Source organism: Parus major, chromosome 5, assembly GCF_001522545.3.
Source record: "Parus major isolate Abel chromosome 5, Parus_major1.1, whole genome shotgun sequence".
Lineage (NCBI taxonomy): Eukaryota > Metazoa > Chordata > Aves > Passeriformes > Paridae > Parus > Parus major.
In genome coordinates, this window is record NC_031774.1 from 55,075,480 (window position 1) to 55,089,351 (window position 13,872).

At 39.2% G+C, this 13,872-nt stretch overlaps 1 protein-coding gene across 2 annotated transcripts in view; it reads left to right on the forward strand.

The window, feature by feature from the left end:
- The first annotated feature begins 8,830 nt into the window (after positions 1 to 8,830).
- The window catches only part of ESR2 (estrogen receptor 2), a 33,995-nt gene continuing 28,953 nt past the window's right edge, over positions 8,831 to 13,872 (forward strand). The window contains exons 1-2 of one of the 2 annotated variants that reach the window (XM_015631970.3): positions 8,831 to 11,968; positions 12,519 to 12,991. In XM_015631970.3, coding sequence (XP_015487456.1) covers positions 12,558 to 12,991 — 434 coding nt within the window. In that variant the 5' untranslated portion in view covers positions 8,831 to 11,968; positions 12,519 to 12,557. The remainder of the gene's footprint in view (positions 11,969 to 12,518; positions 12,992 to 13,872) is intronic. The other variant, XM_015631968.3, reaches the window with a different exon arrangement.

The following is a 13,872-nucleotide window of genomic DNA, read 5'->3' on the forward strand; positions in this document are numbered from 1 at the left end:
TGGTCTGGTTCTGGCTGTGCTTGCAGAGACGGTGTTGATAGCAAAGAGAGCAGAGCTGTTTCAGCTCCTAATTCTGACAAGTAGCTTTGGAAAGTTGTGTAGACTTGAAGGTGTTTTGGTGCCCAAAATGCAAGAATGAGTAACGTGAGGCTTTATCCAAGCAAATTTCTAAACATATTAATTTCTCTTGAGTAAATTAAATTAATGCTCAGCAACTAATTGAGGATCTTGAAAGACCTTGCAATATATAACTGAGAAATGGACCTTGCTGTCTGTGTTCAGATTTTATGAGTTTTTCTGTTGCTTTGGTTTTATGTTTGTTTGGTTTGGTTTCGTGTGATTTTTTGGTAAATGCTAACTCAATGTGCTGGTTTTGGCTAGGGTAGAGCTATTTTTCTTCAAAGCATCTAGCATGGGCTATGCTTTAAATTTGTGCTGCAGAAGTGACATCTTGAAGCATCAGTGGCTGTGCATTGCAACGTTAAACCATAAAACCTCACTCAAAAAGATCAGAAGTGGAGATGGTAGTGGAAACACCTTTAAATTGTTGTAATCTGTGACTTGAGTTGCACATTCTGCGAGTTTCTACAGCAGGAGCCACCAGAAGCGGTGGAGGACAATCCTTAAAACTGCAGCAGACACCCAGCCTGAGGTGCCTTTGGTGTCTGGTAACTCCCCACAGCACAGCACCTCTCATGCCCTGAGCACCATACTAGGATGGAGCAGAAAATTATGGGCTGAATAAACCTATTGCGCATTTTATGGATGCCTGTGATCTTTTATGGGACATTTTACAGACATTTCACAGGGGTGGTCCATAGACTAAGGGAATGTTATCTATTAAATATTTCAAACAGTGCAAATGAGGCTGGTGGGTGAGGATGGTGTGTAGGACCTGGAACATGCTGTAAATGGCATGGGATAAGAAATGGAGATTGTGCTGGTTTGGGCTGGGGTGGAGTTAGTTTCCTTCATAGTAGCTAATATGGGGCTGTGTTTTGGATTTATGCTGGAAACAGTATTGATAACAGAGGGATGATTTTATTCCCACTGGACAGAGCTTACACAGAGTCCAGACTTCTCAACACCCCACCAGTGAGGAAACTGGGGCTACACAGGAAGCTGGGAAGGGACACAGCCAGGACAGCTGACCTCAGCTCACTAAAGTTATATTCCAGACCACAGGGTGTCATGCTTAGCATATAAAACTGGGGGAAGAAGGAGGAAACAGGGGGACATTTGGAATGATGGCATGTGTCCTCTCCAGTCACCGCTAGATGTGATGTAGCCCTCCATTCCTGCCTGCCCATGGGAAGTGATGAATGAATTCCTTGTCTTGCTTTGCTTGTGTGGGACACTTTTGCCTTACTTATTTTTTCTAAAACTGTTTTTATCTCAACCCACAAGTTTTCTCACTTTACTCTTTCAATTCTCTCCCCCATCTCACTGAGGGGAAGTGTGTGAGTGGTTGTGTGGTGCTTAGTTGCAGGCTGCGATTAAACCAAAACATGCAGTAAAACAAAGATATTATCCCAAATAGGTTCCAGTTAATTTGCTTTTCTTGAAAATGAACATAGTTACATTAAAGAAAAATACCCCCTGCCTTGTCTGTGTTTGTGCATCTGGTATTTAAAAAACAATGCCAAAGAAATTTATTTATTGTGCTGCCCAGAATGTCTAAGATGAGTACATTTTTGCTTCAGAACAAATGGTAATTATGTTTCACATTTTCCTCTGACAAAGATATAAAAAGTTTCATTTAGCCTTTTTAAAACCTCAGTGTTTGGTGCCAGAAATTGCTGGCTAATTAACCTTCAGATTTCTGTGCTACAAATGAGAATGCTTGGCTTATAAAATGATTCCATCATGTAAGAGCCTTAACTGCAGTGAACGACAAATTCAGAGGCTTGTTATGTCAGAAAGGAGGAGGAGGAACTTCTGTTTAGGTCTTGCCTTCAGAGGGAAAGGAAACACTGATAGTATCCCTGTAACCTTGCACTGATGAGCAGGCACCACATTGCTTTGGAAAGATTCATATTTGAGATCTGATGACTAAGTGGTGGTGGGCACAGCTGCTTTAGAATCAGAGATAAAGGAAAGAAGGAAAACAAATCCAGAATTGCTATGAGAAAATCTGGCTGACATGTAATGCTGTCAGAGCATTTATAAAGAGCAGAAACCCTATTCAGTGTCAATCAGGTACGTGCTATATTGAATGGAATATTTATTATTGTAAATGTTGCCAAAGGTCTGCAATTGATAGTCTCTGAATTTATGAACAGTAGCCTCTATGAGAGAAATAAGATAGTTAAATTATAGAGAGTATTAATTTTGGTTCCAGTGTAAATTTGTTCTTAAAGTCTATCAGTTTATGCAGATTAAGTGATCTTCCAATAGGCTTGGGGTTTTTAAATAATTGTGGATACAGAGAAAATTATGGAAGTTTGCTGTATTTTAGGTCTTTGGCTTAAGAATCTTATTAGGATTGCTGCACTGAGAGCAGGAGAATTTTGTAACATACATTAGGAAATTGGTGTTTTAAGGTTTTTGGGAAATTCCACAGATAAATATGATAATAAAAGGTAAATGCCTCTTCCAAGCATCATAGTAATTGGTATAACCTGATCCAAACTAAACTGGGGTTACTGGAGGTCTCTTGACTTGACTTTTGAAATTCCAAATCTCTTTCTGATAAATGTCTCAGGTTTTGTTTTTACAGTTGTGAAGTAGTTTTCTCATTGAAGTTGGTGATACAGGTTTACACTCTTTTAATAAGAGCTGGGTTTTTAGGTTTGCTTTTGGCACCGCTAAAAGGTTTATTTAACAATAACTAAAGATTGGACAGCACATGTGTAAATCTTCATCAAACCCATCAGAACCTTTGCCTGAATGCTCGTAAAAAACTTTTGGCTAGCAATGGCAAGAATGATCTGGTCTTTAATCTTGGGTGCTTTATAACCAAGGTTTTATTAGAGAAAATAAATTTCAGCCTGGAGAGAGGATGGGATAAACAGCAAATTGTGCAATTTATACCTTGGAATGGTTGGTAAATGTGCTGTTTCCTTCTGGGAAAGGGTTCAGCCTTGTCAAACAGAGAATGATGAACAGTTATCATTTGTGTGTAGAGAAAGTTTTGATATGATTATGGGTGGCATGAGAAAGTGCTTTTGAACATAAAGTCATTTACCATTTGCTTCTGATGTGCTCAGTGTTACCAACAATGTGTTTCCTCATCCATATCCTTGAAATTCCTTGCTCATCTGTTGTCCGCACAAGAGGGGGAGAATTCTAAGACTGGTGTTTTTACTGAAGCAGCAAATACATGTTGTATTTCTGATTTAAAGCTTTAGAACTTTTATTTGGTATTTGAGAACTTTATTAAAATTCTTCTTTCTGTTTGTGAACCAAGTTCAAGCACTCCTCTGTGGCTGTCCTCGTGTTTGCTTTCCTTTCTGAACTTTCCTGTACCTTTTAAAATAAGATGTAACTTGTATTTTGCAGACACAGTGACTGTAACACAGTGTTAGTGGAAGACAGCTGTAGTGTCTTCCTTGTCAGGCTGGCAACTCTGTGTGTGAGTGAACAGCTCAGCTTCCTCAGGCTTTCAAAGGAGAAATAACAATAAAATTTTTGGACCTGAAGGGATGGAATGGAAGCAAGTCTGATGTTTCTTTGCAGTTTATCTCTTCAGTGCTGTAAATGAGCACCAGTAAATGGAGCTTCAAGTATTGCTGGAGAAAGTGGAAACTATTTTATATCCTTGAGAATTTTTTTGGCTGATAACCTGAAAAGCTTTATATATTACAGGAAGAAAATGCTCATAGTTTTAGAGGTGTTCTTAAAATGTTACAACTGCAGAATTGTCTTCAAGTAGTCAGCCAATGTGACTGTCTATAATGATGTTCTGATCAAGAATGGATTAAAATATATTAATTAAAACAACTATAAATCCAGTTAGTATATGATGCCTTTAAAGACTCCTAGTTTTAGTTCTGATTCTTCAATATTGGCTTAAAGGTAAAAGTAGGAAAGGTCTTACAGTGACAAGGGATGGTGATCCATGGGGCTGATGTAAAATCCACTATTTTACTGTGCTTTTCTTCATCTCTCTGCAGCATGTTTTTGCTAGCAGCAAGAAACAGTCACATAAAAGAGTTTGCTGGTCCATTCCTTGAGAGACACGACATAAACTCAGCAAGCAGAAATCCCAGAATAATTTCTCAGATTTCATTTTAATAAGACAAGGTGGACATTACAGTTTTGTCTTAATTAGTGTGTTAGACAAATGTCCATCTGTGAGAGACATCAACAAAATTCTGACTGACTCAGCTGAGACAGGATTTTACAATAAAAGGCAGGTTTTTGTGTCTTAGTTAATGGTGAGACAAATCTAGAACAGCTTTCTTTGCTTAAGGGACTAAAACCTATCCACAAACTTTATTAGCCTGTGGATGGTGTTAAACATATCAGACCTGGGATTTCATGCAGCATTATAAGAGTGTTTCACAGCTTGAAAGGCAGGAATAAGCAGTGCCTGGGTTTCTGTGCTCTTTCAGTGAATTAGTGATGGTGGAGAAAAAGTTAAGGGATAATGACTCATTTATTAGGTGCTTGTAAATATTTTAAGTCATCAAAAACTGCATCAAAAAAACTTCATTTAAAGAAGTTCAATAAAATTGCAGAGTTTAAGATGTTTAGTCTTGAATTTGTTGTTAATATGAAAATGCACAACAAAATTAATACAATTAGGATAGTTTTTACATAAATTCCAGTAAGAAAATCAATTTACTATAGCTAAAACCAGATAAGCAGCCAAAGGAGTTCTGCATTTCATACATAGTCATGCATAGGCTTAGTTTCTATTGCCATTGTAGGAAAGATTGCTTATTCAAGTTCTATGACTAAAAAGACAAAAGTTTTAAACTTTTTATTTACTCTTTGGCTACCTAAATTATTCCTATAGCATGAATTATTTGCATAGTAAAGAGGCCATCTGGAAAAAAAACCCACTGTAAATAACACCATTTTATTTGGCGGAGGAGAAAGTAGAATTAAGACACTTTGCAAATTGGTCTGACAGGAAAAAGTCTACTGCTTTTTCTTCACTCTTTAGGTCACTGAGATGTGAAAAAGTTATTCCCTGACAACGTTTCTGCAAGGAAGGTTTTCTTTCATCAAAGACAGCTCTGGTTATCACCATTGCTTCTCAGCCTTGCAAAACAAGAGGTTATTTGAGGAGCCTGAGGCATGGCATGCTCAAGGGAAAACCAATGTCTGTTTAGCCAGGAGCAATGGCTCCTGAACTTACTGACATACATGCAAAACAGAAACTCCCACCCTGTCTTTTGGAGCTATGGCAGGTCAGATCTGCCAGGGTGGTAGAGCATGAACTGCAGAAATGAGTTCGCATCATCTGGGGATGTGTCCCACTTGTCTGCCCAACATCAGACTTGTTCCCATGGATTGCCAGGGGGCAGGTTTTAAGGGGCAGTAATGACTTTTCTCTTTTGTCCATTGGCAAAAGGACTTTTAATCTTGTCACAGGTCTTTATGCCTAGTGAAGGACAGCTGCTACCCGGGAAAGTCTCATCTTTGTTTTCTTCAGAAAACAAGATAGTATCTCCCCTGAGAATGTAGGAATTTTCAATTCCTGCTCTATCCCTATTGCCTGATTTACTTGTTTTTTCTTCATATATTGACTTTTTTAGCCACCATCTCTTTCCTCTCAAATTTCTGCCTGGCATGAGTGCATTGCTGCAGGCTCTGCTCTCTTCATGCTGCTGTATATCCTCTCAGACCTGATTGGGAAACTGCTGTGGGAAAAGGGAATAAATGAGGTGGAATTTTCAGTCCCCAATTTATTTATAATACAAGAGCTGTTGATTTGTTGTAAGAGTAAAGAGAAGGAACTTGACTTGAGCCAAAAAAATTCAGCCCCTGTGCCAGCTCATGTCTATACCCTGCCAATAACAGAGACAGTTATTCAGAAACCCTCCAAGATGTGTAAAAGTTCTGGGCAAAATAAGGCATTTTATCCATATGCTTTTTCCCTTGCTGAGGGCAGAGGATTGAGCATGGCACTCTGCTTCTCAGCAGACTAGAATTGTGTAACATCTTTGATGATGGCAGGGGAAGTGGGATCTAGGCCCCCTCAGCAAGTTTGCTGATGACATCAAGCTCTGTGTGCAGTCTCTGCTCTGCCCTTGTGAAAGCCCACCTGGAGTGGTGCATCCATCTCTGGGACCCTCAACATCAGAAGGATGAAGAACCTAAGATTCAGTGAGTCCAGAGGAGGCCATGAAATTCATCAGTGCTGGAGCACATCTTGTATGAACACAAGCTGAGAGAGCTGGGGTTGTTCAGCCTGGAGAAGAGAAAGCTCTGGTAATTCCAGTGCCTAAGGGGGCCCCAAGAGAGATGGAGAGGGACTTTTTACCAGGATATGTAGTGATGGTACAAGGCAGAATGGCTTCAAACTGAAAGAGAGCAGTTTAGACTGGATATTGGGAAGAAATTCTTTGCTGTGAGGGTGGTGACCCGCTGGCACAGGGTGCCCAGAGAAGTTGTGGATGGCTCATCCCTGGGAGTGTTCAAAGCCAGGTTGGATTGAGCTCTGAGCAGCCTGATCTCATGGAATGTGTCCTTGCCCATGGCTGGGGGGAGCTTGGAACTAAGTGATCTTCAAGGTCCCTTCCAACCCAAACCATTCATAGATTCAGTTATAATTCTATGAACACACTTTTTGCAAATAACTAGAAAGGAATGGAGTGGAGGAAGGCACATGTATGTTTGTTTTAGGAGATTGCCATTAAGAGAGAAATGTTGATTGAAGGAATTAATTCCTCCTGGATCTAAGGAAGTGGTATGTTCTAAGTTGTTGGGACAGGGCTGTGGTGTGGTAATCAAAACAATAATAACTTTTTTAGAATTAGCTATGGAATATAGAATATATTAGAATATATAGAATTTTTTAGAATTGGTATGTGCTGAGAGACCCAAATGTGCTTCAGAGATGCTGGATACCGATGCATATCCCAAATCCATGAAAATCTAAATCCCTGTGCTGCTCTTCCCTGCACTTTCTTGCATCAGAGGAGGTACTTTTTTTTAAATAATGAAGTTCTTGCTGGACAAAGGTGCTATTCTTTGTATTGGCTTCTGCCACAATATTGCTGCAGATGGAAACATGATTACAAATACTCAGCTAGATCCTTGTAATTATAACTTGTGTAATAGTTTTAAGAGATGCTTCTTTTCTAGTGGAACACACTAAAATTTTCCTGCTGAAATACAAATATTATTTTTGATGAAAAAGTCTACACTGTACTTTGAAATAATTGCATGGAGAGTAAAGGAGCTGAAGTGTCTCAGTTTACATTTGTATTCTTGAGCAGGACAGTGACTTTTCATTTCTGGTGCCTGAAACCCTAAGTCTATGAAACATACTTAAGAGATGCAAATAATAGAAAGCTTAAATCTGCTCTTAGGTCTGGTAACATTTTAATGGTCTACAAATTTAAAGGCTAAAAACTAGTAAAGTCAACCTTAACTCTAGTTTGAACTGAGATCTGAAAATGTTTTCCAGTTTTGGGAAGGTGGGGAGGGAAATCTAGAGAGCAAGTAATCCAGCATCCTGCTCAAAGAGAATCTTTTCTTAATCTCTCCAAAAACAGGGATTTCATCCTTTCTGAATATCCCATTCCTGTGCTTAATTCTCACTGTGGAGAATTTTTCCCATGTTCTACTGAAATTTCCCTTGCACTGGCATGTGACTGTGTTCTCCTGACTTGTGTGCTTTCTGTAAAAAGAATCTGGATTTTCTTGTCTTTGTAACTCCACTTTAAGGGGTAAAAGACTGAAGTTGTGTATTCTTCTAGTGGAACAAATCCAGTTCCTTTGGTGCCCCCATGTCATATCCATTGAAATGTATTTATGAATGTTTGGAATAATCTAGAAGTTGTCAGTGTCCTGAGTAACTCAAAGGCTAACATAATCTAAAGAGTGCTCATTTTGCTTGTTTCAGAATATTCTTTCCTTTGTGATTTTGAGCCACATTATTTTATTTAGAGTAGGTCTTGATGTCATTGAGGACAGGTTATTAATTTTGGAGGAAGGAATACAATATCTGAAGTTTGGACAGATAGCTGTGTTTGCATTTTTCTTCCCTATCTCTCCCCTACTTGTTGCATCCACTCCTTCTCAGGTAATAATAAACTTGTTAACTTGTCTGCCTTCTGTTGGCAATATCTGGCACTGCTGTGTTTAATGAGTAATAAGTTTGTCACAAAACCCACAGCACAAGTATCATCTTACGCATCAGGAATGACTTTCCTTTAATAATCACTTTTCCAGAGGATGATTCAGTTTATTGTTGCAGTGAGTTGTGTAAAATGTAACTCAACAGAATATTAATAGAATGCTCTACAAGATGACTGAGGATCTTTGCCTGTGGGGTGTTGGAATGCACGCTTGCTGAATCACCTCTATTAAACCCAAAGGCGGAATGATTGCACTTTAGTTTAAGCCTAGCAGAGAAAAAGGTCGTCTTGATTCTCTATTGCAAGAAATCTTTACTCAAAATATATATAAAATGCTAAGCATGTTGTAGTGCATGTTGATGGAAGGGTGCCTGAGAACATCTGTCACTCCCTTGCTTTTTGAAGTGTTGTACTTTTCTAGGAAAAGCTATTGTATTATGTTCCCAAGCAGGCACCCTGCCCTCTCTACCTATTTTTCCTGTTTCCAAAATGGAAAAAAAAAAAACCCAAACAAACATAAAACTGAAAAAAAAAAAAAAAAAGAAAGCAAAAGAATTATTTTCCCACAAGGCTTTTAAAGAGGTACTTGGTATGGGTAATGTGCAATAAGTGGCTTTCGAGTTTGTTGAAATACGTCAGATGGCTTAATTATTTACCCATGTATCTGTTTGACATCTAAACCAGTTCTTATGCCTCATCTGGCATGTCTTGCATGGTGACTCTCAAGACAGATTGAGTTGTTGTAGAGTTATTCAAAGAGAAGAAATCTAATTTTTTTTTTTTATTTTTTTTTGGAGTGGGGGGGAACATTAATAACATTTGGGTTTTTTCCCTACATTTTCATGGATAGTGGTGTCATCCTCTGGGTACTGGAGCTAATGAAGCTGCTTTATTTCAGAGTGAATCCTGCCTGTATTGTCTTAGATTTGTGAATGGTAAGTATTACTTGAGGAACTGACCAGAATGGCTATTGTTTACTTAATAATGGCATTTCAGTTGTTGAATATGTCTCTAAGCTAAACTTACTTCAGTGGATTGAAACATTTGCAGGCTGCCAGGAGACAGGAGTATAAATATAATAGACACCTGTTTTGTTTCTGTGCCTGGTACAGATCCAATGCAAGGCTGATAGACAGCATCTAAATAATGTACTTTATCATTGAATCTTGCTTTTAAAATATTTTTTTCAGAGGAAGAGGGAGTGTTGGGACAGGAGTTCACTTTGGGAAGTAGTTAATTTCTGTTTAATGAGTACTGTTTAAGATATGAGGACATTACACCACGATGGAACAAATTTATTAGCCTATTGCACTACTTATTGTAATCCTTGTATTAAATGTGGTTGTGCTTCCTTCTGAGATGTTTGTGGAGTTTTTCTTGAGTCTCAAATCTTGACATCTATTTCCCTCAGTCTTCAGGTCTGCTTTAAGACACACAACTTCACAGTCCAGCAGACGATTTTTAGGACCTTCTGAGCAATGATGCATAATTTCAGCAGTTTCACTTTATTTGTGAGGCTCTGGGCTTCCCATTTTAAATTCTCTGGGTGTAAAGAAATGTGATCAATGTGATCTCGTGTACATCCATGGTCTACTGTAGCTAGACTATTTCTGCTCCCTAAGTTAATAATCTCAGGTCAATACTGTTATTTTTTCACTACATTACAGCCTGCTGAAGACCATGAGTACAGTTTTCTTTAACCTGCTGGACCCCAGAGTCGCCTTCTCTTGTAAATAAGTTATGAGCAGTGTGTTTTTCAGGAAGGCTGTACTGACTTCTTATTCTTGTGTGAACTTCTACCCCTAAAACAAGCTTCACTCTTGCTTCTGGTAACTTCTGTATATGTTTCTAAATACTGTGTGCTGCCCTTTGGAGACAATATCTCCTTATGCTAAGCAGGCAGATACCCTGCACACACACATTAGTGGATTCCCTCTGCAGAAAAACATAACTCAAATCTCAGCTGATTTCTGTTAATAAAAATTTTGTAGTAGCAGCTCTGTTCTCTCTGCTTCTACAGCATGCAGGCATTTATTTTCTAAATGCTGAGGGAAGCTACACAACCAGTTGCCTGCTGCAAAAGCTGTCACAGCAGAATGTCTCTAGCTGGCTGTGACAGAGATGTTGCTGTGGTGCTGCTCTGGTCCTTCTCTCCGCAGGGTTTGGGGTCCCCTGTGCTGTGTGCCCTTCCAAAGGAGGCAGAGGGACAAAGTAAACACAGCTTTTGCTGACCTTCCAGATCCTGTGACAAAGTGCCCATGCTCATCCTAAATATCTGCAGCCCCTGAGACTGCAAGGAGAATACAGCTTTGCTTATACTGAGTCTTCAAATGTGTGTTGAATCCAGTGTGCTCATTGGGCCCACTCATAGTAACCCATGAAAATACTCCAAATATTTTTTGTTCCATTTTTTTCTTCTAAAAAATTACCCACCTCACAGTCTGGGAGTGAAAGCATCTTTGGATTTATCAGTGGTTTTTTTGCAGTTTGCACAATGCCTGGTTTTTTCTGGAGAAGGCTGTGAAGCATCTGGTGGGGGCAGATGAAGTGTGTAGGTTGTGTGAGGAGTGAGGTCAGAATCCCCTGCTTTGACTGCCCTGGAGTTCCAGTCCAAGAACTGCTGGACACAAACAGCTGCTGAGATATCTCATTTTCCTGTTTCCTACAAAGGAAAAAACAGCAGCTGGGTCTAAAGTGCCTGAGCTAATTTAAATGAGTTTCTGGTTATTTCTACACATAATTTCAGTTTCATTGCCAGAGTGCAGAGTGAGGAGGAAGGAAGGACTCTCAACTATCCATTTTAGTCAAAAAGACTATTTCTTACCTTTTCTGTTAGTGCTTCTACTCTCAGTCCTCGCCCTAGAAGAGGTGCCTATCAATGCCCCAAGGTGGCATATTAGAAATGCCATGGGCTGAGAACTTTGGGGACAGGGAGGTTGCTGGTTCTTCAACAAACCTATGCTTGAATCTTCCTCATCTTGTTTTATGGTCATGTGAGGCAAAAAAAAGGTAAGAACATTTAGCATCTCTACCTTGGCCACTTGTGGAATAGCAAAGCTGTGGGCGAGTGTTTAGTTATCCTCTGGTTTCTCGTGTTAGGATCTTATTACCATATGTAAAAGCACATTGCAATATCAGTTCAGGAGGCTGAAACTTCCTATTTTGGATACAGCATTGTTTTGAATTGCAAACTAGGTCTGTCTTTAAAGCTGGAATGAATTACAGATTAAAGTCTTAGTGAATAATAAAGAAAAAATATTTTTAAATGCTACAGTAAAATAATGCTTCTAGGACAGAGGTCTGTCTCAGGAGGATAATTTTGGTGGGCTTTTATTTTTTTCTTTTCAAAATTCTTTTCTCTCTTAAATGATTTGCCTATGCCTAAATCTTGCAAAGAGTATTTACTGTGGGCAATTTAAGATCTTTGTTTTGATAACTGAGTCAGATAGGAGAAAGGACAGGGGGTAGTTGGGATGGGGATGGAGAGTTGCAGAGAATTATAAAACTTCTGGACCTTATGAAATCACTTGAGTTTTATTGTCAGCTTTGGAAATATCTGTGTTTCATGACTTCTGCTTTTCCAATGGCTCTGTTCAGAGGTGCCATACCCAGGGACCTCTCAGTGATGAAGTTGCACTGCTTGCTGACATCCACTACCTGTCTTCCTCCTCTGTGTAAAGGGATGTGCAGTGGAGTTCTGGATTTGGAAGGTATAGGGGATATGCATGTGTGTGTTTGTCTGTTTTCAAAATGCCTGGTGTTACATGTTTGTGATGGAAAAGGAAAGCACCCTGAAGTACAAGGCTGAGGACTGTAGTGCTTAACAGCAGGAGATGGTGAGTTGTTATAAAGAGAATTGATTTCTCCTCCGTAGCTGTGGATCTTGGGGTAATTTTAGCTCTGATAAGAGAGCAGATTTACCCTGGTTGTAACTACTGTTAAGATCCAAGTTGTCACCTTCATCTTCATTTTAGGCAGGCCTCAAATAGTTTTCTTCTTAAAATTATTATTTTTTTTTTTTTAAGGCAGTCTGAACTCAATGTGTATTTTAGGTTTTATTTTTAAGGATATTCTAGAAAGTTTTTCTTAAAGGTAGTAAATTTGCACATTGACTATTTAAGTGCATTTGGTATGTAATCTGTTTTAACGAGATGTTTTTATGACTTCTGGTTTACTGGTTCCTTTTTTCTTTTCTATAAAAGACTTAATACATAGCTTTCTTACTTTTTAATTTTTTTCTTTTTTTCTTTATCATCTTAGGATGAATATTTAAAGAGTACTCCTCAATCTTGCATCAAAATGTCCCTGTGCACATCTTCTCACAAGGACTTTTCTCAGTTGCTGCCACTTCAGGATATTGGATGCAATAAAACAGAAATTAAAAATTCACCTGCTGGTGTCATCTCTCCAGTTCCTTACAGCTGCAATCAGTCCACGCTGGCAGCAGAACACAGTCCAGTCTACATTCCCTCATCTTACATGGAAAACAGGCACGAATATTCCGCAATGGCATTCTGCAGCCCTGCTATGGTGAATTACAACATTGCCAGCAGTTTTGGGGATCCAGAGAGCGTGAGTGCAAGGCAAACCTCCAGCCCCAGTGCGCTGTGGTCTGCTCCTGGCCATCTGTCCCCTCTGACTCTGCACTGCCAGTCCTCACTGCTGTATGCAGAGCAGCCCAAGAGCCTGTGGTGCGAGGCACGACCGATGGAGCCAGTGCTGCCCGGGAGCAGGTCAGTGCTGCTTCTTGCTGGAAAACTTGGCTGGATATTCTTTACAGTTTCCTTAGCTCAAGCCTTTTCTTTTTACATTTGATTTCTATGTGTTGGTCCCTCTGAAAAACAAAACTATGCCAAAAAAATTTAACTAGACACCAAATCAGTCTGGGGGATTTGCTTGCTTGTTTGTTTGTTTTGTTTGTTTTTGTAGCTTCTGAAATAATATTTTTCTTTCAATACCTCCTTAGAGTACTATACAGCAACACAGAGCATTACAAATAACTTCAGTGTGGGGACAGTTTACATTGTGTAAAAAATTTCAAGACTGCTAGGTACTATTTTGTGCAATAAAATTATGCTCTGGGAGATTAAGTCCTTTGAGTGAAAGAGGTAAACATTCATTCTTTTTGCCTTCTCATACGATATTTTTTGAATTCATTTTTACCCAGATTATTTTTTTACAACTTCTAATAGATGTGAAGGCTTTTTGTTAACTTGAAATCCAAGGGAAATGTTTTCTTTGCATTTTGGTTTTAGTATAAACTGTCACACAGCAGCATGCATCATGTTAAAAGGGGGCTGCTGCTGAAAAAGCCTGACTTTGTTCCTTGCTGCTGTTCCCACTGACTTTGTAAAGTTGTTGCAAAGAGCAGAGTCACAGGCTGAATTTTCAGCTGACATGAAGCTCTGTTTGCAAAAACATGTTATTGTTCCGCACATTTACTCATATTGCAAACCCTAATCAGCATCTGGATCATCAGGTGATGAAATTGCTCCATTCATGGGCATAACACTTGTTGGATGGATAAAAGCCCAGGGTGTGCAGGTGCTGTTCCTGCTTCAGCAGCTGTATGTCTCTTCATAGGCCTCCTTACTTAACTTCAGCAGTCGTTTGG